General features: G+C 37.0%; 1 protein-coding gene and 2 long non-coding RNA genes across 6 annotated transcripts; 2 read left to right on the forward strand and 1 right to left on the reverse strand.

The window, feature by feature from the left end:
• Positions 1-4,823: 4,823 nt before the first annotated feature.
• Positions 4,824-5,683, forward strand: LOC126927515 (uncharacterized). The gene is made up of 2 exons (XR_007715556.1): positions 4,824-5,383; positions 5,539-5,683. It is a non-coding gene; the product is annotated as an uncharacterized LOC126927515 (long non-coding RNA).
• A 57-nt stretch (positions 5,684-5,740) lies between these two features.
• Positions 5,741-10,557, forward strand: LOC126927492 (uncharacterized). Of its 3 annotated transcripts, XR_007715533.1 has the most exons (4): positions 5,741-5,862; positions 6,079-6,438; positions 6,493-6,645; positions 8,889-10,557. It is a non-coding gene; the product is annotated as an uncharacterized LOC126927492 (long non-coding RNA). The 3 variants fall into 3 exon arrangements; XR_007715532.1 differs by lacking the exon at positions 6,493-6,645; XR_007715531.1 differs by lacking the exon at positions 8,889-10,557 and having other exon boundaries at positions 6,493-8,174.
• LOC126927488 (katanin p60 ATPase-containing subunit A-like 2) lies at positions 9,999-13,283 on the reverse strand. 2 transcript variants are annotated; one of them, XM_050743603.1, is made up of 6 exons: positions 12,613-13,283; positions 12,024-12,224; positions 11,664-11,908; positions 11,312-11,480; positions 11,142-11,254; positions 9,999-10,945 (listed from the first exon to the last, which is right to left on the reverse strand). In XM_050743603.1, exons 3-6 carry the CDS (start codon positions 11,862-11,864, stop codon positions 10,706-10,708), a joined length of 723 nt encoding a protein of 240 aa, XP_050599560.1. In that variant the 5' UTR covers positions 11,865-11,908; positions 12,024-12,224; positions 12,613-13,283; the 3' UTR covers positions 9,999-10,705. The 2 variants fall into 2 exon arrangements, with proteins under 2 accessions (XP_050599560.1, XP_050599559.1); XM_050743602.1 differs by having other exon boundaries at positions 11,664-11,913; positions 12,613-13,281.
• Between the last annotated feature and the right edge of the window lie 1,040 nt (positions 13,284-14,323).

Genomic DNA, 14,323 nt, shown 5'->3' on the forward strand with positions numbered 1-14,323 from the left:
AAATTCCACACATATCAGCTCAAAGAAGAAAGACCTTTTCGTGTGGTGCTACGCAACATCCACCACTCAGTCGACCTAGATGAACTAAAGTACAAACTTCAAAATCTTGGCCATGAGGTAACAAACATAAGCAACATTAAACATAGAATCTCAAGATACCCACTATCACTATTCTTCATAAATTTAAAACAAAAAGGGAACAACAAAGAAATTTACAACGTCAACCGGCTGATGAACTCCATAGTTAAGTTCGAACCACCTCTTGTAAAGAAAGAAATAATACAATGTAAAAGGTGCCAAAGGTACGGCCACACGCAGAAATACTGCAACCATAACTTCCGGTGCGTAAAATGTGCAAGTAATCACCCCACTGACCAATACACTAAATCCCCCGAAACCCCCGCTAAGTGCATCCACTGTCAAGGAGAGCATCCTGCGAACTACAAAGGATGCTCAGCATATAAAACACTACATAATATTAAGTATCCAAAACTGAGACCCAAGGACATAACCATACAAGAACCTAGACCCCAAAGCTCACCTCACCATCAGTATCCCACGCGCAGGCAACACAAGGAAACGTAAACAACTCGAAAACCCACAGTGTACACACAGAAAATAGAATTCCCACCCCACAAAACACAAACAACTTCACCAGACTCGAAAAACTTATCGAGAAGCAAACTGAGCAAATTAACAACTTGCTGTCACTACTCACACTCTTCATGGACAAATTCATACGCACAGAAGCAAAATAAAACCAAGACGCATAGCTTTGCGGAACGCCAACGGTCTAGCTCAGCACAAATTTGAACTAGAACTATTCTTAAAACAACAGCAAATCGATGTGATGCTCATATCCGAAACCCACTTCACCGATAAAAACTACCTCAAAATACACGGCTACAACTTCTACCACACCCAACACCCCAGCGGAAAGGCCCACGGCGGCACCGGAATCATAATCGAATTAAACATTAAGCACTACGAACTTCCACCATTCCAGAAAGACTACCTCCAAGCAACAAACGTAGCAATAGAAGACTGTCATGGTACAATCACCACTTCAGCTGTATACTGCCCTCCCAGACACTCCATCGCCAAAGAAGACTTTGACGACTTCCTGGACACCCTGGGCAATAGATTCATAGCTGGAGGAGACTACAACGCCAAACACACCCAATGGGGCAGCAGACTGGTTACAGTAAGAGGCAAAAACCTCCTCAACAGCGTAATAACCAACAACCTCAACTACCTTACCACATACGAACCTACACACTGGCCCACCGACACAAACAAAATACCCGATCTCCTTGATTTCCTCATAACTAAAAATATCTCGTCAAGACACGTCCAAATCAATTCCTCGGCTGATCTCTCCTCTGATCATTCCCCCGTGATAGTAACAGTCAGTTCAACTATCATTGAGAATACACCTAATGGCTCCATACATAACCAACACACCAACTGGCAGCTCTTTAGAGAAGTCTTTACACACACAACTTCAGCCTCAACTTCACTAAAAACCAATGAAGAAATCGAAGCAGCCACGGAATACTTAAACACGAGCATAATAAACGCTATCCGCTTCTCCACACCGGCAAAAACGTCCATCGGCAATCACGAATACCCCCAGTACATATTAAAAAAATAGCAGAAAAACGTAGACTAAGAAGGATATGGCAGACCCATAGAACACCGGAGGACAAACGCAAACTAAACAACGCAACTAGAAAATTATCCAAAACTATAAAAATCTACAATAATGACCGTTTTCACAAATATCTCGTCAGCTCGTCCCCCACAGCCGACTCCAACTACTCACTATGGAAGGCCTCCAGGAAACTCACGCGCCTCCCACAAATAATACCTCCAATCCGCCGTCCGCAGGGTGGATGGGCGCGTAGCCCTATAGAAAAAGCCAACCTATTTGCCAAACACTTGACTGAAGTATTCCAACCCCATTCCTCCATAGCTGCAGCGGACGTTACCGAATATCTGCACACTCCCTTCCAAATGTCCCCTCCTATTGAACCCTTCACTTCTTCAGAGATCATAGAAGCAATCAGTCGCCTAAACCCCAAGAAAGCAGCAGGTCACGACCTAATATACAATAAAGCAATCAAGGAACTTCCCATAAAAGGGATTGCACTCATCGCATCAATCTTTAACGCTATCTTCCGCCTTGAATACTTTCCTCAGGCGTGGAAAATCTCACTGATCACCCTCATCCCTAAACCCGGTAAACCAATATATGAAACCAGCTCCTATCGCCCAATCAGTCTTTTACCTACACTGTCTAAACTATTCGAGAGGATGCTCACGAATCGTCTCCTTCCACTCCTAGAAGAATTGAAAACACTCCCAGATCACCAATTCGGCTTCCGAAAACAACACTCAACAGTAGAGCAAATCCACCACATAACCCACATGATCAGCCAAACCCTTGAAAAGAAAAAATACTGCTCAGCGGTATTCCTAGACATCCAACAGGCATTCGACAAAGTATGGCATGAAGGGCTACTCTACAAGCTTAAAAAGATCCTACCCCACCCATACTACACCATCTTAAAATCCTACCTAACCAACAGACAATTCATAGTTAAATGCCTAGGCGCCACTTCCGCAACATTCCCAATAGAATCCGACATACCCCAAGGTAGTGTCCTCGGACCCCTACTGTTCTCCATCTACACTGCCGACTTACCTATATCAAACGAGGTAACAATAGCAACATTTGCCGACGACACAGCACTATTAGCTACCCACGCAGACCCGGCAATTGCCTCATCCACTCTCCAGCGAAGTCTCGACTCCATGGAAAAGTGGTTCGAAAAATGAGGCTTCAAAATAAACGAAAAAAATCCTCTCATGTAACCTTCACGCTCCGAAAACAAACCTGCCCCCAGGTCACCATTAACAACACAATAATCCCAAGCAAGGACTCCGTAAGATACCTGGGCATGACCCTGGACAGGAGGCTAACTTGGAAAAAACATATCTCAGAAAAAACAAAGCAACTAAAGGAAAAACTAAGAAAATTCTATTGGCTCACGGGCCGACGCTCCAAGCTAAACATACAGAACAAAATAACCCTCTACAAGGCCGTAATAAAACCTGTCTGGACCTACGGAATCCAACTATGGGGAACAGCAAGTAATTCCAACATTGAAATACTCCAACGCTTCCAATCGAAAACGCTAAGATCCCTATCAAATGCACCCTGGTATCTTACCAACGAAACAATCCACCGTGACCTCAAGATACCTACAGTCAAAGATGAAATACACAAGTCCAGAAGCAGATATGACACAAGAGTCAACAACCACCACAACCCACTAGTCACCCAACTACTGGACACGACGGACCGATCTACATTTATCATATTTTATATAAAATTAGAAGGGACCTTTAAAAAATTGCATGCAACAACACACTTACAGGTACTCTTGAATTAGTTTTTCTACATGTCTGATTATGTCTTTATATGTGTATGTCAATTCAAATTTATTTTCTTAAAAGTCCCTTAATGAAAAACTAACACTTCATACTAACTTAGAACTTTTGAGTTCTTAGAATATTCTGATTTAGTCACTGGCTGTACCATAAATTCATTTACAGATATTATATTTCCACCAAGAGCTAGGTTTATTATGAGCCTTCCTGCATCATCATCGAATCCTTCTATTTGACCATAATTATTACCTTGTTTTCCAGCTATAATTTTCACAAATGTTCCTTTCTCGATTTTAACTTCTTCCTCTTCTTTTTTGGAATCTGTATTTTTCTTCTGCAATGCTACTTTGTCTGCTCCAAGACCCATACCTTTTGGTCGTAATTCTGGTATGACAGCTGCTACTAATCTGTAATAGTTAGAATAAACGATTGTGAAATAAAAAATGATGTTCTCTGTTTACTTTCCAATAAGTGATGTATTAAACACATATAATTAATTTAATCTAGAATAAAATTCATACTTTTCATTTCAACCAATTCCCTTTCCTGGTTGCCATCCCATTCCCTGTAACATTGCTACACCAAAAGCATCAATAGGAATTTTTTCATAATCTTGTAACGTAGACTGAAGAATAAAAAACAATATTTATAATATGCAAATGTAATACATCTGTGCATTGCACATCAATATGTTGATAACGTACCTGTTCTTTGCCTCTTAATGATTCATCTTCTACTAAAGGTAAAGTTAAATCATTTGTTTTAGTTTCATGTTCATTCTTTGACTTAAGTTCCTCAATGATTTCTTCCGCCGCTTGCTCTTCTAAAGTAACAACTTTATTTTCACTATCTTCAACTGGCTCTTTCTTTATTGATATTATTGGCGATGTTTTTCCATTAGATAGCTTTGATTTTGCCTCGTTAACACTAGCGTCTCCTACCTTTTCCTTATCTGCCTTCGGAAGGAAAATGTCTGCATCTATTTTATTAACAATTCTATCATGCCAGGTTTTTGAACCTAGTAATGGAATAATTAGAGATTCATCTTTTCTTTCTTCCTCATTGAAATAAAAAATTGTTTTCAAATATATATATTCCGCTATTGGTGATTTTTATAGGTTAGGTTGAGGTTATATGTTTCTTGATTATAAATTTTACTTTTTGAACTCACCCTATTACTTTAATACCTTTTTCATTAAGGCATTCAATGTAATCAACTTTCTTTTTTTCTTGTGGAATAGCATTTTTTCTTAATAGATTTCTTAATAGATTTTGCAAAACCGAAGGAAATCTTCTTTCCTTCTTCTGCTGGTTTGTTTGTTATTTTAACACTGACTTATAGATCAATACACATGTATATACTAGACATAAAGATTGATGTCACTTGAAACTATGTGCATGAATCTAATATCTTATTATACTTTATTAATCTACTCACAATTACTTGCACATTACTAAAATTTCATTCCGACAATATATCAAGCGCCTGAATAAGTGACATTAAAGTAAACATATATGAGAGAGGAAATAAGAAGAACTGACGCCTATGGTTTTCTATGTTACAGAGCTAGTGCTGCACCATACGGCCAAATGCCGAAAGTGGCTAGGATATCCCAGAGAGAGTAGTGCTGCACCATGCAGTCAAATGCCGAAGGTGGCTTATGCTAGTATATATCTGTCTATACGTTTCAATCAGAAAATCGATATTATGTGTTCATGTGAAAGTTCACATTTCCTTAGGAGCTGTATTTTGATAGATTTAAGCTTCTAATGGAGCATTTTAAACGTATAGAGTATACTATGAAGTAGAGTGCGGATCATTTTATATTCATAGAAAATTTGAATGTATGGAAATGTACCAAATGCTCATGATATGCAAAAATATGCAAAATATTCAAAGTAAACCAATCATCAAAAAGTTTAAAAGGTGAAACAAATTTCTTTAATAACACCTAGATTAATTTTTATTTGTTAACGATCTACATTCTACTACGCTTTTAATTCTACCCTAGTTTATGCACCATAGCGCATGACAGCGCTATTATGTCCTTTACAATTTATTCAAGATCATTCTATTTTCAGATCAGACTCTCTATTTTTCTTTTTGCATCCTGCAAATTACCGTATAGTGATGTAAAACGAAAGCTATTGCTCGTTAAAATTTGACGTACTTTTGTTTTCATGAAAATATACATATGTTGAATTAAATAAACTAAACTATTGATAATCACATTGAAAGTATATATATTTATATATAACTTAGATTTCACAGATTTGGATTCGATATTGAAGTACTTCTTATGTATTAACGAAGAAGATAAAACATACTAATACAAGCATAATTCAACTGAGCGATTATGATAATGTTAATGCGCATCTCCGAACGTGCAGAGGATAAATGAGCAGGTAAGTTGCTCCCATCACTTTCTCCTTTGTTTCATGCAACTGTAACTCTTAGAATGTAATGTATAAATGTATATAACTATCCTTAACCGCATTGACGAAATGATGATAGACACAATTACTTGTTTGTCAGTTGAAGATCTTTTCTTTCCTCTTACTACATATTTATGTACTCTTAACTTGTCTTTTTAGCAATACTATCGCTCGTTTGTTCTACAGTTTTCAGAATTCTACCTTTTAGCGTTCTACACACGATCGGAGCGTAAATGTGCCCGTAGTCTGCCTGTTCCTATAAGCTACTTTAAACGATCATCTTTGATTGTGTTGGCTCGTAGATCATAGAGGAAGCCATTTACCTATCTTTCGGAACAAGAACTACAGTTAAAAACAGCGACCAATTGAGAACGGTAGTTAAGTCCGCGAGTAGAGGGGTGAGCGTGTTTTAGCGGCGACAACAGCACACGGTATGCAGATACGAAGCCGGGGTAAACCGGCAAGCCGTAGTTCACGGACCGTAGTAAGCGTGGTAACTCTGAACAGTCAACGACATTTGAAAGCCGGCCGCGCTCTGGAATTCAGGTAAATTTACCTCTTTTTCGTCTTAAATTTTCATTGACATTTCTCTGCTTATAGATTATTATACGGTTAGAAATGACATATTTTTGGAGATATCGAGGAATGGTACTTTTAAGTAATTTTGATTTTCATCACTCATAAATTGAACCGAGGAAATTCCATCAATTTATTTACCGGCTGTTAAAAAGTTTTAATGAAATGGGACAAATGGTAATTAGTTGCGAAAATAAGGACAGTTGTGCCAGAGTTACAGTGTTTGCCTTTAATTTCAATTAACTGTACAGCCTGAACGTGGAGATTTTGTTCCTATGTAAATGATGAGATATACGACACACTGGACTGGTTTCTCGATAGTTAACATCTAAATGGTTAAATTAGGGAATGCTTTAACAAAGTTGATTCAAACATTTGATGAAAAACCCATAATTTACCTTTCTTAGAAATAGTCTTATACTCTTACATATCTTTTATACATTTTTCTTATATATAGAAATCTAACATTTATCAAATATGTGACAATTTCTACTGCAATCAAACATCTTATTTACTCTACGTAATGAAGCTAAGTTTAATTAACTTTCCTCAGTATCTTACATCACCAGTCACGCTCTCGATCCCGCTAGCTAGGCAATAAATCATCAAAAGTCGAGTTACAATTACGTTCTTATCCTACTTCAGAGCCCCTCACCTATCCGTTATCCAATTTCCTCTTCGAAATCCCATCGTGAAACCGACAATTAACTACTGTTCATCAGCATACGTACAGTTGACGGAATCGACATAATGAGACAGCGGAGTTAAATGTTAAAAAGTTTGCATATTTTATAATTTGAATGGCGTAAGGGAAAATAAGATGTTTGATTCGCCTAAGATCGTTTCATCCTGTATGGCACCAACATTTCATAAAATATTATATAACACAATTTGGAAAACAGGGTTGAGAATCATAGTGGTGTAAGTTAGGCCATTGCCAGTTTTCATCAAATAATCTTCTGTGTTTATTACCGTAAAAATAGATTACATCTGTTCAAACCGTGGAAACAGAAATGGTAGAGAATAAAGTTACGACTTAATCGGTTCTGAAACCAAAGGGAAGATATGTTTTAGAGTAAAAATGAATTCAAACATTCGGAATTACGACTTAAACCACTATGACATTGAATTTGTCGTATGAAACCTACGCGTTGGGGAACGTGTTGAGGATGTCCCGAAACGTAGTTACAAATTAAGACAGGTCCGCGAGGCTAACTGTAAAAGAGCGAGCGTAACTGTGCGGAGTCGATGTTAACGGAGAAGATCTTCCTGCCGAAGATTTGTTCCGCTATGTCTAGACGTTCTATCCTTTGTTTCCTCGTTGCATTTTTTTACTTTCATTATATCGCCACGAACAATGTTGCTCGTCGTGCTCTTAACCGTGCAACAGTCGGACAAAAACCCGTTCTACCTCGTATATAGCGTTCTGTTCGACACGGTCCACGAACTTACGGACAGATTTTTCGCGATTAAAAGAACAAGATAAGACAATTTCACGGTGATCTCATTGTTGTATATGTATACGGAAGTCCCATGGTTGTCGAAGTTTGTGCAGTAATTCTTCTTTCTCTTTCTCTTTTAATTATCGTTTTTTGCAGAAGAATGACCGTGGTGTAGAACATGATTGATGTTGATGGTGTAGTAATGGGCGGTGATGCTTCAAACGTATATAATACACTTGAGTTGTATCAAGCATGTTTTTACAACTTTGAGTCGGTTTTACGTGTTCTCATGTTATTGTAACGATTAAGTTACCATAAATATAGCAGTTTTCCCAATGGATCCACGCGTCGAGAGAAGCCATATCACGTAAAACATACATTTCCGTATAATGTTGTACAAATAACAGTCTAAGAAGAGTAAACACTCTTTATTACGATCATACATGTATATTGAAAATATAGCGATCGTTGCAACGTTATGAAAAATTATTGCAATGAAAAATTTTGACGGTGGATACGTATCGTTAGCAGATGATTCACAAGTTTCGAATCGTCTGACGGTACTGGTGCGTTGAACTTTCAGTGGTTGCGCGCGTACGCGTGTCGAGTCGAATTCTAGTTCGATTTCGCTATGGTAAATGTAATCGAGTGAACAATCGCGCTACCGGGTCTACGCGTATTCCGGAACTCGGCGCATAATGCCGCGGAAACGGGCATTACAGGTCATTCAGAAGTTACGTCTCATAAATTAAAATACATAGAAGAATGGCAATTACATTCTCCTTTTTATTATTTATATTCTATTATTAGAACACGTATCATTTTTCAAAATTTTCCTTGCAATCTACAATTGTTTATGTTATCTTCCTATTGATCATCGACTTTGTCATTTGCATGTCTCATTTTCCTCGTGTTCGGCATTTCAATATCAGGGAACGAATTTGTATCTTCTACATGAAATCATCTCTTTAATTTCAGATAGACGAATATGCGGCTGCTTCTGTTCCAAATATCTCCGTTACTGTGCCTGTTGACGGAAATCGGCGCGGCTGGGATCGGTAAAGCATGGCAGATCCTGCCATACGCGACCGATTCCTGGAATCACCCATCATGGCCACGGCTCGACTCTTCCGCGTTCGAAGTTCGCAGCGTGAGCGGGATTGGTCATCTCAATCCCTTGTTTAATTGTTGATTTTTTTAAATCTTTGTTTATTAATTCCAGATTTTTTACATATTTTTTTTTTACATGATTTTCTTCCAGAATAAACGCTGAATTCTGATTGTAGGGTGGTACAGGCAAAAGTACCGATACGCGACGGTACGACATAGCCATGCATTATTACATTTTTTTTCTTTTTTTTTTTTTTTAAGATTATTATTGTAACTTAAATTTAAGCCGCTGTTACGCTGTGCTTATGTGCGATATTTTAATTTATGTCCTGAAAGCCTGGACGCAAAAACAGGACAGTTCGTTAGCGTAGGAGGGAACTTCTTCGTTAGACTGAACTCTGTTGATTGACTATTGAAAGCGCAAAGCGTAATAAGTTATAGTAATTCTTTTGCACGAGATTAAATAATTCAAGAGCGTTATTTTTTAGTATTGATTATTTATTTTAAACATTGAAATTTACAATAAACATTTAGAATTTACAACAGAATTTGGCTAATAATTCAGTTGTATGAGAAAAATTTCAAGACAATTATCGATACATAATCCGACATCGCATTTTCTGCATTCTCTTATTTTTCTCACAAACAACACATTTTCTTCTCGATAATTAGATGCGACTGTCCTCGAAACAGGTAGACAATTATAACGAGACATTATTGGCATTTGCTTACTGCCGTTACTAAGGAATACATTCATATTTATCTCACATAAATGTAATAGTATTACTTCTACTTGATCGGAAAAATCGACAAACGCGTATATCTGTCCTTAGGCCATGCGGAATACTTGCAAAAAACGCATATATGTGTTCTGAGTCTACACCCATAGCTTTCGCCCGGCGCATATACGCGCCCATACATGCGTTAATAAGATAAGAGGAAATAAAAGACAGATTATCGATAAAATACACTAACACATATGTAATACGTGGATATATTACCACTCAGATTACACATATTATATATTATAAGGGAATACGTATACCACGTATACATATATGTAGAACGAACATTTCAAACTTGTTTATAGCGCGTGCGCACACATACATGCACGCACACGAACAATTTTTCGAACGATAATTATATTAATGATATATATTATGATAACCATTTATATTTTTTAAAATATGTTCTTATGGCATACATATTTATTCCACGCTTTATATCTATCCACATCCGTGACTGTAGGTGACATTGTTTTTAACAATTTTGCTATTATTTCATAATTCTTTAATTCATATTTCAAAGTCGTAACAGATGTTTCTTTTTTTTCAAGTTTTTCCCACATTGGACTTATTTCTAGCAGCCATGCTTGCTTACAAAGCAATTTTATATCCGCGCAAGAATATTTTTCAGTAGATTTTATTATGTGGTTTACAATATCCATATTCTCTAATAACTGGTTGCTAAGGTATAATTTGAACATATCGAGTCGAGTAACTTCATTTGGTAATGATACGTATATTTTCTTTTCGAGGCGTCTGTGTAAAGCTGAATCAATGTCCCTAATAATATATTTACAATAAATATTATTGTTCTGTTATATTAATAATAACGAAGGAATATTCCGAACAACACAATAATTAAGATTAAGATAATGAATAATTATGATATTAAGATATTTTCTACTTAGAAAACATTGAAATAGCGTGATATACATACCAAGGGCAATTAGTTGCAGCCAAAAGAACTACATTAGAATTTTCGTTAGATACTAATCCATCCAATCTAGAAAGAAGTTCTGATCTGAATCTCTTTGCAGGTTCAGACAATGTACAGTTTACTCCTCTATTTGTGCCTATCCAGTCAATCTCGTCGATAAAAATAATTGTAGGCGAATAATTATAGGCAAGTTCAAATAAAACCTGTTCAGTTTAACAAATGTATTTATTATTTATTAAATATTATATTCAAAATTCCTTAAATTCATTGTTTCATCACGAACGTAATATCATTTCGTTTTCCAAACAACTATTCTATTTATATATGAATGACGACAAATAAAAACAAATCTTTTTAAACCTAGAATCTCTTCTTCATAGACAAAGGAAATCAACTTACACGGATATACTTCTCGGAATCGCCTCTCCATTTGCTCACCAATGAGCTGGCCGTTATGTTAAAAAAGGTGCATTGGCATTCTGTTGCGACTGCCTTCGCCAACATCGTCTTCCCTATTTCGTAATTGATTGTAAACATGTACGGGAATGAAAGAAATACGAGTATCTTACCTGTACCAGGTGGTCCGTATAGCAGAATACCTTTCCAGGGAGAAAATGGGCCATTAAAAAAGATAGGGTACTTAAGGGGATACACAATGGCCTCCTTAATAGCAGATTTACATTCCTCTAGGCCTACAATGTTGTCCCAATATACATTTAATTTTGTCAGTATGATTTCCTGCGACAATACAAAGATGAAATGGCGCATAATCTCCGTATTAATTTCCGTAAGTGTTATGTAATTCGTTATTTAAAGCTTTACTGAAATCCCTGCGTCATTGATATACAGTGGATTGTTTATCGATAGGTATTTTATTTTTAAAAAGCTTTACAATACGTATATTAATCGAAAATAACTTACGCATGAAATGTCTTCAGCAATCTTCCGCAATTCCGGATTGTCTATATAAAGCTTCCGAGCCCGTTGCGATATCTTTGATTGCGTGGATTGTTCCATTGAGACGTTAAATAGCTCTTCTGATGAAGCTCCATCGCTTTCATTGGCGAAAATTGGTGTCACTGTCATTGCGAGATTAATATCATCCGTAGCGTCACCCGTCATCTTCTGTTGTACATTCCTCCCTTTCACAGACTCACTTCTCGTTTCTTTGCTAACAGATTTGACACGTTTTACTACTTCTTCGAAGATTGAATGATATTGTAATCGATACGTTGAATACGTTGAGAACGTTGAATAGTGTTAAATAATTTAAATTCTTACACTTTGTTCGCATTTGTCATTTCCCTCGTCTTTATTTCCTTTTCAGTTATTTTCTTGCACAATATAGGATATTTTTGGAATTTCATCTTGTAATAATTTTCATATTCTGTAAGAATAATTTCCAAATCGACGTTGTCGCAGACTCGATATTTCCGAGGTAGACGAGCTTCCCGGATTAATACATCGCTAATGTCTACATATCTAAAAAATATAATTTTTAATTCATTGAACAAATTTTATGCTATGAGTACACACTATACGATAATCATCAATTAACTGTTTTATTTCTAGGTAAGACAGACAAAAAGAATGTACTGTCTATTTATTATTATATAAATCCTCGGCGATAATATTTTGCCTTCTGCTTTTTAATTTCCAATTTTTAAAGTTTGAATTTATATATATTTTCATTTATAACTAGTTAATCTACGTTATCGATTGAGTTATTCTATAACTACTGAGTTACCGATGTCGATTTTCAAATTTTGGTTCCTTCCCCTCTTTCCGCACTAATTTCTATTTCGATTGGTCACCGATATTATTCGAAAAAATTGCAACTAAGAAGATATCTAAATTGCAATGTACTCACCCATTGCGTCCCAAATAATCACATATAAGGTACAATATGTTCCGATTACGTTCCGAAGTACGACTCTCCTCCTAATGCGACATTTATTTTTTTTATTATTAACAATAATTATTAATAATATAAAGATTTTCATGCAATTTTCTGTTACATTGCGAGTTTAATCAATTTGTTACACATAATTTTGTTATCTACCATCTTGATACGTGCAAAGATAAATCTTAATGATATATAATACAGCGTAAATGGTTATAAATAATTAATTATTGACAATAATTATAAGAATTATCGAAAGAAAAAATCATAGATACTATGTGCGAGTGTAAAATATCACAAAAAATGAACAACAATTGTGAAAAACGCAATATGGCAAATCAATGACAAAACACACTCATGACTGTCATGGAAGTTCCAAAGTCTAAAATCTAGAATATTCCTTACCTCTTTTCGCAAATTATAAGATATCTTATTTGTGGTACCTTGCAGCGATAAATCACCGTTCATTGTGATAGTTTTAAATGTGATAATGATATCCTTGTATTGACTATCGTTTTTCGATAGTTACGAGAATTTTCGTTTATTACTTTGAGACAATCCGTCACTTCCTTTCTCTTATAAAGTTTCCCTTCAACTCCGTTGAAAACTGAGCATCAAACAGGAGACGAACGATTTGTTGTCATGGCGATGTTGGTTCACGCATAAGCAGGGTGCGAATATAATGATGGAATAGTCGAGTCCTGTCTACTGTATAGTAAGATGGATGCGACATGGAAATAGAAAGAGAAGGCTGTATATAGGCATTTCCTGTCCTTGTTTAATCAGGCATGCACACTAGTGGACACTGACGGCGCTCGTTTACCGTTGTTACATATTTCCGGTACAAGTACGCGGGCATTAGAGAAGGACGGAACGGTCTCTCTCTTTAGCCCTATATCGCGTTTTTAGTTCGCTCACGCGCTCTGTACTTATATCTGTCGGACGCACGTCAGGATTGGGGGTGGGGGTGTTCGGTGAATCTTCGTTGGAATTAGCCATAGGTGCGGTGTAACAATGGTTGAGTTTATTGACACAAATTAGGGAGATTTACAGCGTCGATAGATAATCGCAAGGTTTCGATATTCGCGGCACTATGACAATGGTCTCGGCTCCGGCAACGTTTCCGCGGTCAACGGATACTGGACTTTACCCTTCGTTTGCGTTTAAGTTACACTATATGTTAGAGCACGGGGGCAATTATTTCGTATACGAAAGACAGGTCGATTACTGATGAGATCGCACTAGAGAGTGACTCTCCGTCGCGGTGACGCTGTCGAAGAAAACTATGATGGGTGTGCCTAAGGGCACGAGATCATCGGATTCGCGGAGAAAAGTCTTCGCTCGAAGGGTGAGGGAAATTGACGTTGCTGTTAATTGGTCAATTTCCATGTTGGTGGTTAGAGAAAGATATTAGCTGTCCTTGGGGAAAGTTGCTAGCGAGAAGCGTCGTTCGTGGAAGGATAGATTTCTCTTATCTTCCCGTAGTCGGGGCACAGGCCATTTGTCTATTTGAGAGACTTTGTGTAATTGAAATTTAATATTCGTAGCGGGTCCTCGCCCAGCTAAACATATACTGTGAAGATGCGTTGGCATCTGGCAATCGTCTTACCCGAAGGACAAAGTCTGCGTGTGGCGAGCCACGGGACAGAAATCGTTGAAATGTTTACCGTCGTGCCCC

This window comes from Bombus affinis, unplaced genomic scaffold, assembly GCF_024516045.1.
Source record: "Bombus affinis isolate iyBomAffi1 unplaced genomic scaffold, iyBomAffi1.2 ctg00000123.1, whole genome shotgun sequence".
NCBI lineage: Eukaryota > Metazoa > Arthropoda > Insecta > Hymenoptera > Apidae > Bombus > Bombus affinis.